Raw genomic sequence first — 13284 nt, forward strand, 5'->3', positions numbered from 1 at the left:
TTTTCTGGATCTGAGCAGCCTTTCAGTTGGAAAGGCACTTGCTGCGGAATAAGAGCGCAGTCATGTGGAACATGATCTGTTTTCTCAAGTGGGTGGACACACCTTAAGAGGCTGATTAGTGCTGGTATTTGCTGTACATACAAGAGAAAAAGGCAGAAGCAGTAAACTTGTGTGACTGCTGGATGTGTTCACCTGCGGATGTCAGGAGGGGGCCTTGCTGTAAGCTAAAAAATGGTTTAAAACGTGAAGGAACAGCAGGTGTACTTGTCACATCTCTGAAATGGATGTTCTGCTGAGCTGCCTTCTGTCAGCCCTTGCTACGAGCATTATGTCCTTTTCCGTCAGAGGTGGACGTGCTTTTTCTTTTGGGGCTGTTATGTGGGCAGGAGAGCAGGAACATCAGGCTTTGCTTGCGATAGAGCATTTTTCTTTCAGATTCTATAATTAAGGAAAGAGGGAGACTGTGATAGAAGCTGGGAATAGGTACGAGCTCCAAAATTCGTAGACTTTGAAGATCTGCTGAGGATCACAGAGTTCCCCAGATGCACTTTTATTTGATTCCTTATTCGTTGTCAGTAAAGTCTGTAACAAAGCAGAAACCAAAGATTTTTTTCTTTATTGTTACCTAGTTTGGGAACTCCTCCAGCACAGGAATGGAGGGGAAGGCAGCGCGGCTTTGGGCTGAAGCCAGGCTGCTTCTACCTGTGTCTAAAGGTTATGGAGTAACAGCAGGTACCAGGTGAGAAATGACTCTCAAACTTCTACGGATCAACTCTCTTCAGTGTGAGAGGGGGCTGGGTTGGTAAAAACCTGTCTTTGATTTTTGGGAGCTGATCTCTTAAGTCTCAGATTCACCTGAGCCTTGCAGGATGGGGAAGCCGATGGAAAGAACTGGGGTTTGCTGCTTGATGTCAACTCCGTGGCCAGATGGGAAGTTGCTCCATTCTGCTTTGAAGCTCCATTTGAATGGGGATGGAGTGAGAAACTGGGGAAGGACCAGACGGAATTCTTCTCTCGTTTTGATTTCTTGCATCGAATGGGAAGAATAGAGCACTTATCAATTACCTTTGTCTGCTTTCTGCTTCCTCCGCTCAGCAGATTCTTGGCTTGGAGCAGGACTGGGCACCACCTAGTGCGGTATTTCCAAGAATATTTGATTTGAGCCTTCCCCAGCTGAAATCTCATCAGCTCCAGTGGGAGCAGTTAAATCATTCGATGCCATTTGAATGTCCCACCTTTCATGCTACGAAATATTTTCTTCCTGAGGCTGCCTCAGCCCCATTCTGCTCATGAACTTCGATCCTTTCGCTTCGCTCCACAGCCTGAGTCAAACCATAACCCCAAAAAAAGAGATGTGTCCTCATCTATTGGGGATTTTCTTTTGAAAATTTGAGATCACATGGGCTAGGAGAAAGGATCTGATTTTCTAATTACGTTGATGCCAGTATTCCATACAATTTGCTGCGTATTGCAGACAACTCTTCTGGTTTCATCAGCGCCAGAGAGATCGTAACAGAGTCAGTAAGGATGAAAGTGGGACTTGCTGGTCTAAGTGCTCAGAATTAGGGTTCTGGAGCTCTGTGTTATTTACAGCAGGTTTGTGCCCTGCTCTTTCTAAGGTTTTCTGTTTCTCCCTTTTTTCTCCTTTTCTCTTTTTAGGGTGCTGGCCACCTAAAAGTGATTCCGCATTTCATAGCGAAGCTAGGTTTGTTTTTAAAATTTTCTCCAAGTGCGAAGGTAGTTACGTGACAGCCCACTTGCGAAGTGACTAATGTCTTTGACTATTTGTGATTGTTCCATGTGCTAAAAGCTTCAGGGGTGATGTAACTTTCTAGCTGCGGTCCGTTAAAATCTGACAAGTAATTAAAGTCTGGTGGTTCAAGTGAGCCCAAGGAATGCAGCAGAACAATATTTCAAAACAGTCGCTTTTTTTCATCCCTCCTTCATTCCGTTTTCATCCTTCTCCTCCTGAAGGCCTGTGATTCGTTTTGCTTTTCATTTTGTGCAGATCTGCAGCCTGTTACCTACTGTGAACCGGCTTTCTGGTGCTCGATATCCTACTATGAACTGAACCAGCGCGTGGGAGAGACTTTCCACGCCTCCCAGCCCTCGATGACCGTGGACGGTTTCACCGACCCATCAAATTCGGAACGTTTCTGCCTTGGTTTACTGTCCAACGTGAACAGAAACGCAGCGGTGGAGCTCACCAGGCGACACATCGGTAATTTCTGTTCCCTTGGTTTAGTCGGTGTCTTTCAAGGTCTTTCCACCTGCATGTGAAGCTTTTTATTCAGCTGGTCGGTTTTAGAGCGCTCCGATGTTTGAATATCCGTGGTGCTCTAGCAAGCTAATCTTCCATAAAGGAACACTAATTGTATTGTTTCATAAACGTATAATTAAAAAAACGCACTGAGGAACACTAAAATTGCTGCAATAGAGACAGAATTTAAACTTCTACATGCACTCTTTTGTATTTGGATGGGTGTCAGTGATAATCTCGTGTATTCCTTTTCCCTCCTGCACGATTTTATTTTCTAACTGACTGTTCTTTTATAGATGGAAACTTAGTTCCTTGGGTTTCATCTCAATTTCCATTTTTCCTGCTTATACTGCAAGCTAACATTCCATTTTGTTTTCAGTTAAACTTACGCTAAATAGAATATCCCAGATTTATGCAATTTTAATAGAAGACAAAATGGCTTCTGCTTTGCTGTGCTTTCTGCTGACTTCTGTCAAAATGAACCTGCTTTTTATCCTGATTTGGTTCCCCTTTGTACCCTTTCCTGAGCATTAAACTTTCTTACAGGAGGATCTTTCCTTACTTGTTTCTAATATGATTTCTAGCACCAAAAAAAAAAACCCCAAACCCTCCCAAAATTCAGAAATCAGTCTTTAAATTCAGCAGGCTCCTTATGCTCTATGGAAGAATGAAAGCAAGATATTCAAACAGGAGCATAAGACCACAGCAACTATGTACTGGAGCAACAAAGACGTATTCCTGAAATGTCTTTCTTTATTAACTGAGATTTTAATAATGTGTGTGAACTACCCCAATGGGAAATGTATGTTTGTCCTTGTATACAATGTAGTCTCAAGTAAAAGGCAATGACTTGAAAACGTTGTATAATTTAATTCCAAATCACTGAGGAAATAAGCAAACGGTTGTATCCAGCTGTGATGACTTTTCAGAAAGGGCTGAAAACTGTATGTGAACTGATAGAACATTCATATGGGAGGTATCAGAGACGTGTATCTCTGGAGTAAGAGGCTGTGAGGTGGTAAATGGATCGTAGTCCAGGCTGGGACTGATGGTGGGACCGGAGAGCGCGATTCTGACTTTATAGATTGGTCCTCCTGCCATCCTGAGCTTAACTTGCTCACCAAACAAATTTATTGCTTCCAATGGGATTAACTAGTGGGCCAAAAGAGGTGGCTTTCGTTTGCCATCGTTCATAGTTTAGCTGCTTTTTGCGAGCTGTCCCATGCAGAGGTTGGCTACGTCTCCACCAGCTCGTCTCGCGGATTTCGCAGATGAACGTTCTGAACTAAACCCAAACTGTTCCCTGTGTTTCCCAGGCAGAGGAGTGAGACTCTACTACATCGGCGGCGAAGTGTTTGCCGAGTGCCTTAGCGACAGTGCCATTTTTGTCCAGTCTCCCAACTGCAACCAGCGCTACGGCTGGCACCCAGCAACGGTCTGCAAGATCCCACCAGGTAAGGATTAAACCTCTTGGGGTCCTACATGGGCTGTGGAAAGCGAGCTCTGGGCCAAGGTAGGCGTGGATTTGCTGATCTCTGTCCCTGACAATAATCAGGAACTTCTGCCCTATTATAAGCAACTTGACAACTTAAGCAGGGCATTTTTTATAGCAGAAAGGATGAAGGTGCTGATAAAGGAGGGTACAATGTCTGCTCCAGCAGCTGTTTGCACCACATTCATCCGAGCAGGAAGAAACAATACTTCAGGATCCGTGCAGAACTAAGAGCAGAATCTGCCGCTTGTTCCCTGCAGTGTTTCATCAGTCCATTATTGCAAAGGTCATATTTATAATTTTGTTTGTACCTTTGAGTAAAAGAATATACCATAAGAAATTTTTCTTAATTTAGATTCACCCATAATACACTTAAATTGTTACTTTTTTCTGTTCTGTAGTAAAACTCCCCCCGCTTTGTGAATTAGTTTTATTCTAGGGTAATCGCATTTGCAGGCACCTTGTTGTTCTGGTTACAGCAAACGTGTATCTAAAGTATGCTGAGACATTCCAAGAGAATGTATTGCATCTGTCTAGGAAGAAAATACTTTTTTGTTAGATGCATGCAGGAGCTAGGATGGAAGGATGCCATTCAAAAAGGAATTTAGCTATTTAGTTAGGCTTACAAAAGCTATTTTTTAACAGTTAAAAGTATGTATATATTTATAAAATGAACTTTTTTGTTTAGAAATATTTGAATAAAGATTGTCTGTCTTTTGAGAAGAGGTCCGTACGCTGCAAGCCCTGGCCCATCTCAACGGGTTCCTTTCTCAGTTGCTTGGGAAGCAGCTGCCAGTGTTGCAAACATGACTTAATTCTCCAGCCACATCACAAGAGTCCACCCCGGCTGGAGTCAACATCTGAAGACACAAACAACCCACATTTCCGCTGTAGATTCATCTCAGGCACATTTTTCTGGCCTCCAGCTCTCCCCACTTTTGCCACAGCCTTTGGCTGCCTTCTCAGACTCATCTTCAAATCTCTGCTGGGTTTGAAGCAGTTTCTTCATTCCCTTGTTGACAAGATCGCGTCGTACCCGCTCCTCCCAGTCACAGCCGCGGACAGACCAGTTCCCATCCAGCCCTGAAGCCGGAACAGCCTGGAAATCTGATCCTGATCAAGTGGTTTTGCTTCTCTTGCCCCACAGCTCTTCCTCTCGCTCACTCTGATGTTCTGACCCTTTTTATTTTCCCCCGTGGACTGCAAGATTCCTGACACGGCTTCTCCTCGAACCCTCGGGCTGGGCTCTGCTATGGGCACAAAAATGGGTCGTTTTTTCTGCAGCTGCTGAGCTGTTGCGTGTGGTTATGCTTTGCTCAATGCAGTTCGACCCAAAACCAGATGACAGTATGAGTCCAGCCCAAGAGAGTAGGCTCAGAAGTGATTTTTAGAAAAAAACACAATTCATCACAGTCCAAATTGGTTGTTTTTCAGGCTTGGCCCATATGTAGTGAGCCAAGTTGCAGAGTTTAACTCATTTCTGGTTATCTGGGAGAAATTAAGCATAGCAACACTTTTTTTAAGAGTTCTGTATGTATTTATTTATTTAAACTCTGAAGGATGTTGTTATATTTCACCTTCAACACCTAAAAACAGTTGAATAAATTGTCCTCAGCCTTTTAGCTGGGACTAAAGATTGGGGGAAACCCCCAGTTTTAAAGGAAAACATGGTATAGTTACATTTAAGAGACAATGATAGAAGCAGCAGCTCTGCTACCAGCCTTTTTAACCCTGATACCTGCTTTCTGACTTGCCAGAGCGGTTTCACGTCAGAACTTCTCCATGACTTCTGCTGACGGGCACCACGTAAACCCAGCACCAGCGAGTTCCCATTTTCAGCCCGTGCATTCCTTCCTTCCTTCCAGACCCCGCAGCCATTGCTGCTGTTCAGCGTTATGGTCACGGTTAGGCTTTTAAATCACAAAATGAGGGACATGATTGTAAAGGAGGTAGAAGAAGGTTCTAGATGAGATAGAAGGTTCCAGATGAGGCTCCCGCGAGGTCTCGTAGGTCACAACCTGCTGTGGGGGCACCAACATTCACTGTTCTCTGTCCTGTAACATGTTTTATTTCCTTTTCAGCATATGATCTGTTGAAATGTGGCAGCCCTGATTCCTTTTTTCTGAAATGCTGTGTTTAAACCACCTGCGCATAGTATCCCATGGCCTGGGGATACGGGAAAGCAGCACCGAGTTTCTTTCCATCCTCAGAGGGAAATAGATTTCTTAATCTGGTTCAGCTAACACCTTGTTCTTGTGTCACATCTTGTCATGTTCTTTTTCCACAGGATGTAACCTGAAGATTTTTAACAACCAGGAATTCGCGGCTCTGCTGGCGCAGTCTGTGAATCAGGGCTTTGAAGCCGTGTACCAGCTCACCAGGATGTGCACGATTCGGATGAGCTTCGTCAAGGGATGGGGAGCAGAATACAGGTGAGGAACTTGGCGATACGCTTGCTCTTGCCATCGCCACTCCTGTATTTCGCAGCTTTTTCCTCAGCTTTTACGCGGGGGGGATTCACAGAGGGTCTCTCCGGTGATGCAGGTGGGTTGTAGTTGTTGTGTTCATCCCACCTCTTGTTTTTCCCATCCTACCTGTATAAAACACACATCGTGTGATGCACCTGGATGACCATGTACATTTGGTCAGTGTTGTGTGAACTAACAGCTTTACCTGAAACACAGCAGGTAAATCCAGACGGCCTGTGTAGGAACTATTAGATTTTTTTTTTTTCCTTAAAATTAGACGCATATTTGATAGTTTGAGTGGTTTGTGACTACCCCGTTATCAGTACAGGATCAGTGTGAGTGCTTCCTAATAGATATAGATTGGGTTTGATGCTTCTTTTATCAGGGACTAATTAGATTAAAATAAAAGCAGGTCGGCTTGAAAATTTACATTTGGAAGAATGGTGAGAGTTGCTGCAAAATTATAGTTAAATTTCCTCATCCTTTCCTCAGTGTCTGTCAGAGGGCAGTTGCTTAAATGTGAGCAGTGGCAGTGGGAGAAGCAGGGTGACTATTTTTCCTAGTGAATATTGAAGATAAAAAAAGGAGATGCAGCAGGGTCTGATGTTTGGGAGTGATGATGTGGTTATTCTGACAACACGGGGACAATGCGAGGAACACAGAACCCCATAGCTCATGCTGCTGTCGCTCCACCGCGTTACCAAGCAAACGCCTCTAAGTAGTAGGAAAACAAATGTCGTTTTGTGAGAGAGCAAGCTGGCACGGATTTAAGCCAAATGTGATTTTTGAAATACTTACTTGACGTTGTACCCTTGAAATCAGTGGCCTTAGTGGAAAAGCTGGGGGCAGGAGGCTCTGCCCATGCGGCGGATCAGCTGCAGCCCAGGCCCTGCACGTTACTCTCCCGCTTTCTTCATTTCTCCAGATGTTTGGAGTCCATTTTGTTTTGAAATCGCCCCGCACCCGGGCCAGAGCGGTTCAGCCCTGGCTCGCAGCCACGGCTCGGAATGAAATCCAGATGAGCGTGACTTACGGAGAGTCCACGATCTCATTAGGGTATCGCAGTCGGTGAAACCCTACGCTCTTGCTGACTGCACCGAAGCTGCTCTCCTGCTCCTTCATTTCCTTGCCACAAAATACTATAACACGTCAGATTGCCTTTGTCAGGGCACGGTTATTTGTTAACTGATTGATATATAAAAATGTTACAGCGGCAGCTGCATCCAGAGCGCCGTTCCAGTGATTTCTGCCGTTTGAGCCGTCTAAGCAGGGGTGTTTGGTGCTCTGGTGTGCCGGGGATTTGGCGGAGGAACGGGGGGAGAAGCCGATTTAACAAGCAGCCTGTGACACGGAGGTTTCTCCTCTGGCCAGCGAGAGCCCGCTGGAGCGAGCCGCAGTCACGGAGAGCTTTGAGGGTTCGCCTTGCGGAATGTGCTGGGTTGGCTGGAAGGCAGAACGAAGGTTCTTGTGATAGATTAGCAGAGAGAAGCGCGGCAGCTCCACAAATGTTGGCTTTCTGCACGGTGTCGCTGAGACGGTTGGACTGCTCAGCTTACGCTGGTTTTGGGCAGCAAAGGGGAACGCTCTGTGTGAAGTTAAAGCAGGCTTTATTTTTTTCTGGGACCGGAGAGGTTTGGATGCTTCAGTGAAGCTGACAGAGCGAGGTCGGTGCTCTGCTGTCCCTGGCCTGCATTGCTTCTGCCCAAGCAGCTCCCGGGACACCCCTGAATGCCGAACCCTTGTTGTGAATTGCTGCACAGGACGAACCTGGCCATCCGCCCACACTCGGGGCATCACCAGCTCCGGGATGGGTGGGACCTGCTGCCGTTTTCAGTTCAAAGGGTGAGCGATACGGATGAATGAACAGCAGGGCTTCCAGCCCTCGGCCAAAGCCTTGCAGGGCTGTAGCGGGAAGGGCAGCGGTGGCACTGGGTGCACCCCCGGAGCAGCGGGACTGGACCCTTCCCTGCTCAGCAGCCGTTCCTCCCCACAGACTTTGGCTTCTCCCTCCTACAAACAGATTCCAAGGACAGATTCTGTGGGAAATGAGGGTGTAAAACAAGGCTGTTTGCAGGCTGTTTCTCTCGGTAATCCTCCTCCTCCACAGCAGCTGTCCCTGCCTCTCTGCCTGCGATCAGAGTTGTGCCGTCCCTCGGCAGAGCGGGGACAGCCCTGCGCCCTGGCCTCCCTTTGCCCTTCCTTTCCTCCTCATCTCCTGCTTTACCATCTGGAGACGTTCCGTGGCCTCTGGCCTCAGGGACAATGACAGAAAGGCAGCCTGGAGACGGGGCATGAGCTTTGCGGCAAGCAAAAGTAAAAGCGCGGCGCGTGCTGACGCAGCGAGACGTCCCCCCTTCCCTCTGGCCGCGGCCACCAACGCGCGAGGGATTTTAAAACACCTGGTTTAATACCATGTTTCTGCTTTTCTGCAACTTTTTACACGCTGCAGCATCTCTGCTTCTTTTGAGGCAGCTGATCAGATGCAAATCTGTCAGAGTGCCCCATACATAGAGAAATTTAATGTATTCGGTAAACTGCTTGCGTTGCTATCTAATTAGGAGAGGCAAAGTCTGCAAAATAAAACTGAAGAATTTTGCTTAGGTAAACACTGTCCTTTCTCTCGAGGGAATCAGATGCTGCCGGTTTTCAGGAATCTGAGTAGTAAAGAGGTTACACAGTGAGCTGCTCCTCTGGGATCATAAGAAATGTAGAGAGAAAAGGTCGGGTTTTTAACAGAAGTTGGCAGCACAGGCCAAAAGCGCGTTATAGGGGAGAGAGACATTTCTTTGGCCCCACATGCAAGACTATTGTCTAAGCAGGAAAGAATGCTCCGGTAGCTGTAAAACCTTTTCATATTTGTAAAGGTTTGTAAGCCACATTTATGTTATTTTTTTTATTTTTCTCCCCCCCAACCCCTCTGTGTCGCAGGCGGCAGACGGTGACCAGCACTCCCTGCTGGATCGAGCTGCATCTCAACGGGCCCTTGCAGTGGCTGGACAAGGTCCTGACGCAAATGGGCTCCCCGAGTATTCGTTGTTCCAGCGTCTCCTAAGGAAACGGCTCCTGGGGCGGGGGGGGCGAAACAGAGACTCTGGAAAATGGAATTGGCTTAACCCTTAGCAAAACGCAAAGTGCATAGCAAACGAATTCCCCGTTATCGAAGTGATGAGAAAAAAAAAAAAAAAAATCTGCCAAACAAAAAGAAGGTGGGTTTCCTTTGTTTTTTTTTTTTTAAACTAAATACCCATTTAAGCCACTTCCACTGAAACTGTCAGCACTTTGGTTACGATGCTACGGGCCATTGCAGTTAGAATTTGAAGCTGAAGTTTATCGTCACGAAACGCCTGGGCTTGGTTTCAGCGTGTCGGGCCGTGTGGCCGCTGGAGGACGCAGGACACACGGACACTCGGGGGAAACTTCATGTTTGCCTCCTGCAATTCCGCGCTCATGTCACACGGCATCGCTGGAAAGCCGGATACTTTGGGCTGATGTTGCTCGTGCGTCCCCGTCTCCATCCACCTGCTCCTCCCCGTCCTCCCCAGATTGCAGCAGCGGAGGGGAAAGGAAGCATTTGAAGCACACAAGAACTAATTCCCCTAGAAATGTTCCCAAAAGGAAGGAATTTCCCCCGCTGGGCTACAAAGGAGGAGGCAGAGTCTTGCAGGATGCAGCTCACGTTCTCAGACTGGATCGGCGCGAAGCAAAAGGCCCAACTTAAAGCTCCTTCTGCTGTTGCCGCAGCGAGTTTTGCCGCTTGCCGCTCACAAACAGACATTTGTTGGGTGGGGAGCTCTGCCCGGGTGAGTTAAACCTTCGCTGTCGTGTGGTCTGTTTGCATTAACTACAGAAAGTTTGTATTTTATTTTCTCAGCCCGTAGTGGCACCTGCCGCTTGGTGAACTCCGTGGCCAGGTCTGGTGCTGGGAGCGAACGGGCCCCGCTGGCCTTTGCAGAACGCGCCGTTTGATATCGACAGGTCAGAGTGCGCCTGCACCAGCACATCTCCCACACAAACCCCGCTGCTTACACCTTATTTCACCTGGTGAAAATGCTCTGAGATGTGGGGGTTTTTTGCCTGGAGAAATTGGGAGAGTTTTGTATTTACTTGTATTATAAAATGTTCATTTTCAATAGACGTGCTCCAGCCTGTTTCATATTATTTTTTCCCTGCAGCAACTGTCATGGCAAACAACTTCCACAACTGGAAAAAGCCCCTAGCACTTGTTTTTATGGTTCAAATTTGCCAAATAAGTCTCATAACTTCGTCAGTGCTATCCAGTTATCTGTTTCTTTACATCTGTATTGAATATCATATGCATTCGTGCCAAAATATTAGAAGGGGGAGAGGAGATAATCAGTTTTCTATGGCAATCTTTTTTCTTTTTTCATATACAAAAGATGAACACACAAGCTAGTTTTCTTCCTGAAACAAGAAATGTCATTTTGTGTATGAAATTTAAATTCTGAGGAAGACTTTTGGTGGTGGTTTGTGCTCCTGAATGATAGGGCACTTTGGAATCTCCTCTGGCAGAATTTTGACGGGAGGTTTCTAGGATTTTTTTAAATTTTAGTTTAGTTTTTGCAACGTGTCTGATTTTAGTTAAATCTCTGATTGCATGGGCTTGTGCAGTAAGAGTATCTGAATAAAACAGGGTTTCCTACCCACTTCGAAAGTAGGTCTGTCGCTGTGGGTTGATCTGGCTCAAACTGTCAGATACAGGTTTCTAACGCAGTTGCAAACAAAAATTGATCCTGACTTTAGTGGAAGTATTTGACTTGCTGTTCTAGTGAGACAGGGAATAAAACCTGCCATGTAAAATGGCCCCAAGTTTCCTGCCCCAGTTTCTTTAAGTTACATTTGCTTATTTTAGTGGACAAACTGTTTATCTACATACTGGTGGAGGACGTTGGACTCTGTGGTGCCTTGTGCATTAGCAGCAAAAATGAAATCTTAAATTCCTGTGCCGGTGTGAGCAGGACCCGGCCTGACCTGGAATAAACCCCAACTTTAATACCAAGTTTGTTCACAAAACCGTCTCGTCAGCCAGACTAAGAATTGGACCTGAATTTTCTCCATCAATCAGATTTATGTCTTCTACTGGAGACAGGATAATGAGTTGCCAACTGTTATTAGTAGATACCTTTTGAAAAAGAGGATTGAGATGATACATAAAAACTGCGAATAATCCCACCTCATCGTCCTGTAGGCAAAACGATTTCGAGTGGAAAATGTAAGCGCGTCTAGCGGCACCGTTAGATAAAGTTGAGATTATCTCCACTAAGTATGAATTTCCTCTCCTCCCTTTGTTCGCCTCCTCACTAATTCAGAAAAGCTTTATGGTTTCCCAAGTTCCTTTATGAAGTGAACCGGAAGGCGCTGAGCCCCGCACCGACGGCGAGCTGGAGGTTGGGGCCGGGCCGCGGCCCAGGGGACGCCGGGGCCGAGTTTCCTTCTGCGGTGCGCAGTTGATTGTTGAGATGAAAGCAAATTCCCCCGTCAGATCTGAAAATTGCTTAATGACGCCGTTCCCGTGGACACTAACGAACATTCGGCCGTAGATCGTCGCAGGCAGCGCTGCCCCATTGGTGCACGTGGCTTCTTGGTTTTACTTTTTTTCTAAAACTTTATTAAAGTAGCTTTGATATGTAGCACAAATGTATGCAATCGGCCCTGCCCTAGCTTGGATTACGTACCTGTACTGGAATAACTTCTCATTTCGTGGTAGTCTTGGCTCGTTTTACTGGGATTTCATACATTTTTGTTACTAGTAGAGAGTCACTAGCAGGAACTTTGACTCTTTTTAATTGTTGTAGCCGACACAAGGGCCTGGCTGCTGGCAGATGATATTGTTGGCCTTGTGGTTTTAAATGACTGTGGTGACTTTTTTTTTTTTTTAACTATTATTAATGTATTGAACTGAACTGCAGTTTGTGTTTTGTGTTAAACTTGTCTTAGGAGTAATCCAGTGCTGTCCATTTGATTTAATCGCCAGGAATCATCATGTAGTTGTACAAAGATGGAGAAATCTAATCATAAGAAATTTCCCCAAAGCTTTGGCTACCCATATTTGCTGGGGATAACCTTGAAGAGTTAAAGCAATTAGTTCCTCTCCCTCACTCTGAATGGCGCAGAGGGCTCCTTTGCAGGGTGATGGATATTCAGGACTCCTTCGCGCAGCAAATCGTGGCATCCAGACGCGCCTCGTGCTGCCGAGTAACTGGAAAAAGCGCGAGGAGCAAGAAGAAGCCGGGGAAGGACTTCGGCCACGTCCCAAAACATCCGTGAGCTTTCCCAGTTCTCTGAGGTACGGGCTGGGTAGGAGGAATGGGATCTCACAGATAAGCTGGTGAGCTAGAATGAGAAATAATTAGTCACTATATAGTAGCTGATTGAGCGGTATGGTTAAGAAATTCAGATATGGGGGTTTTTATTATGTACATGCTTTTGTATTTATGTCGTCTTTCTTGAATATTCAGATGAATCAAATATTTAATTTTTAACGGAAAGGGCAATTAAGGATTTCAGAGTATTAAATCTTTCCTACGTTCCTTTCTGGCGATCGCTGGAAATCGGGGAGTTACTGATGTGAGAACAAGAGACTCACCCCGGACCTGAGCAACAAACCCGGGCAAATCAAACGCACCAAGGACTTCAGCAGGAGCCCTTGCCCGGGTGCTCTTTGATGTTATAGCAACAACGTCAGGTTCCCAGATGGGCCCTTGGATTATGCTTTTCAGGTCTTTTCAGATTTATGAGGCTTTAAAAAGACAATAACACCTTAACTCCATCAATGTTTTGGTTCATCCAGTCTGTGGATCCTGAGATGCACCGGTTCGCTCTCCCGACATCCGTCACGCTCCATCGACCTGTTCCCCCTTCGCTAGAAATGTATAAGCATGTTTGCATTAGTGGTTTTAGATTTTCTTAACCTGAGATTGTATGTTAACGGCCGGTGATGTCACCTACCCGCTTGAGCTTGTTCAGCATTATTCATCTATTTTGTTACTAAAGGCCTGTACTACGTATGCCCTCTTATTTCATATGTGAAACTGTAAGTTCTATTT

At 45.9% G+C, this 13284-nt stretch overlaps 1 protein-coding gene across 1 annotated transcript in view; it reads left to right on the forward strand.

Annotated features, from left to right (window-relative positions):
* Positions 1 to 13284, forward strand: part of SMAD3 (SMAD family member 3) — a 76058-nt gene extending 62774 nt beyond the window's left edge. The window contains exons 6-9 of the mRNA XM_065641487.1: positions 2009 to 2221; positions 3577 to 3714; positions 6040 to 6184; positions 9149 to 13284. Of these exons, the coding sequence (XP_065497559.1) occupies positions 2009 to 2221; positions 3577 to 3714; positions 6040 to 6184; positions 9149 to 9272 (620 nt within the window). The 3' untranslated portion in view covers positions 9273 to 13284. The remainder of the gene's footprint in view (positions 1 to 2008; positions 2222 to 3576; positions 3715 to 6039; positions 6185 to 9148) is intronic.

This window comes from Caloenas nicobarica, chromosome 10, assembly GCF_036013445.1.
Source record: "Caloenas nicobarica isolate bCalNic1 chromosome 10, bCalNic1.hap1, whole genome shotgun sequence".
NCBI classification, from domain to species: Eukaryota; Metazoa; Chordata; class Aves; order Columbiformes; family Columbidae; genus Caloenas; species Caloenas nicobarica.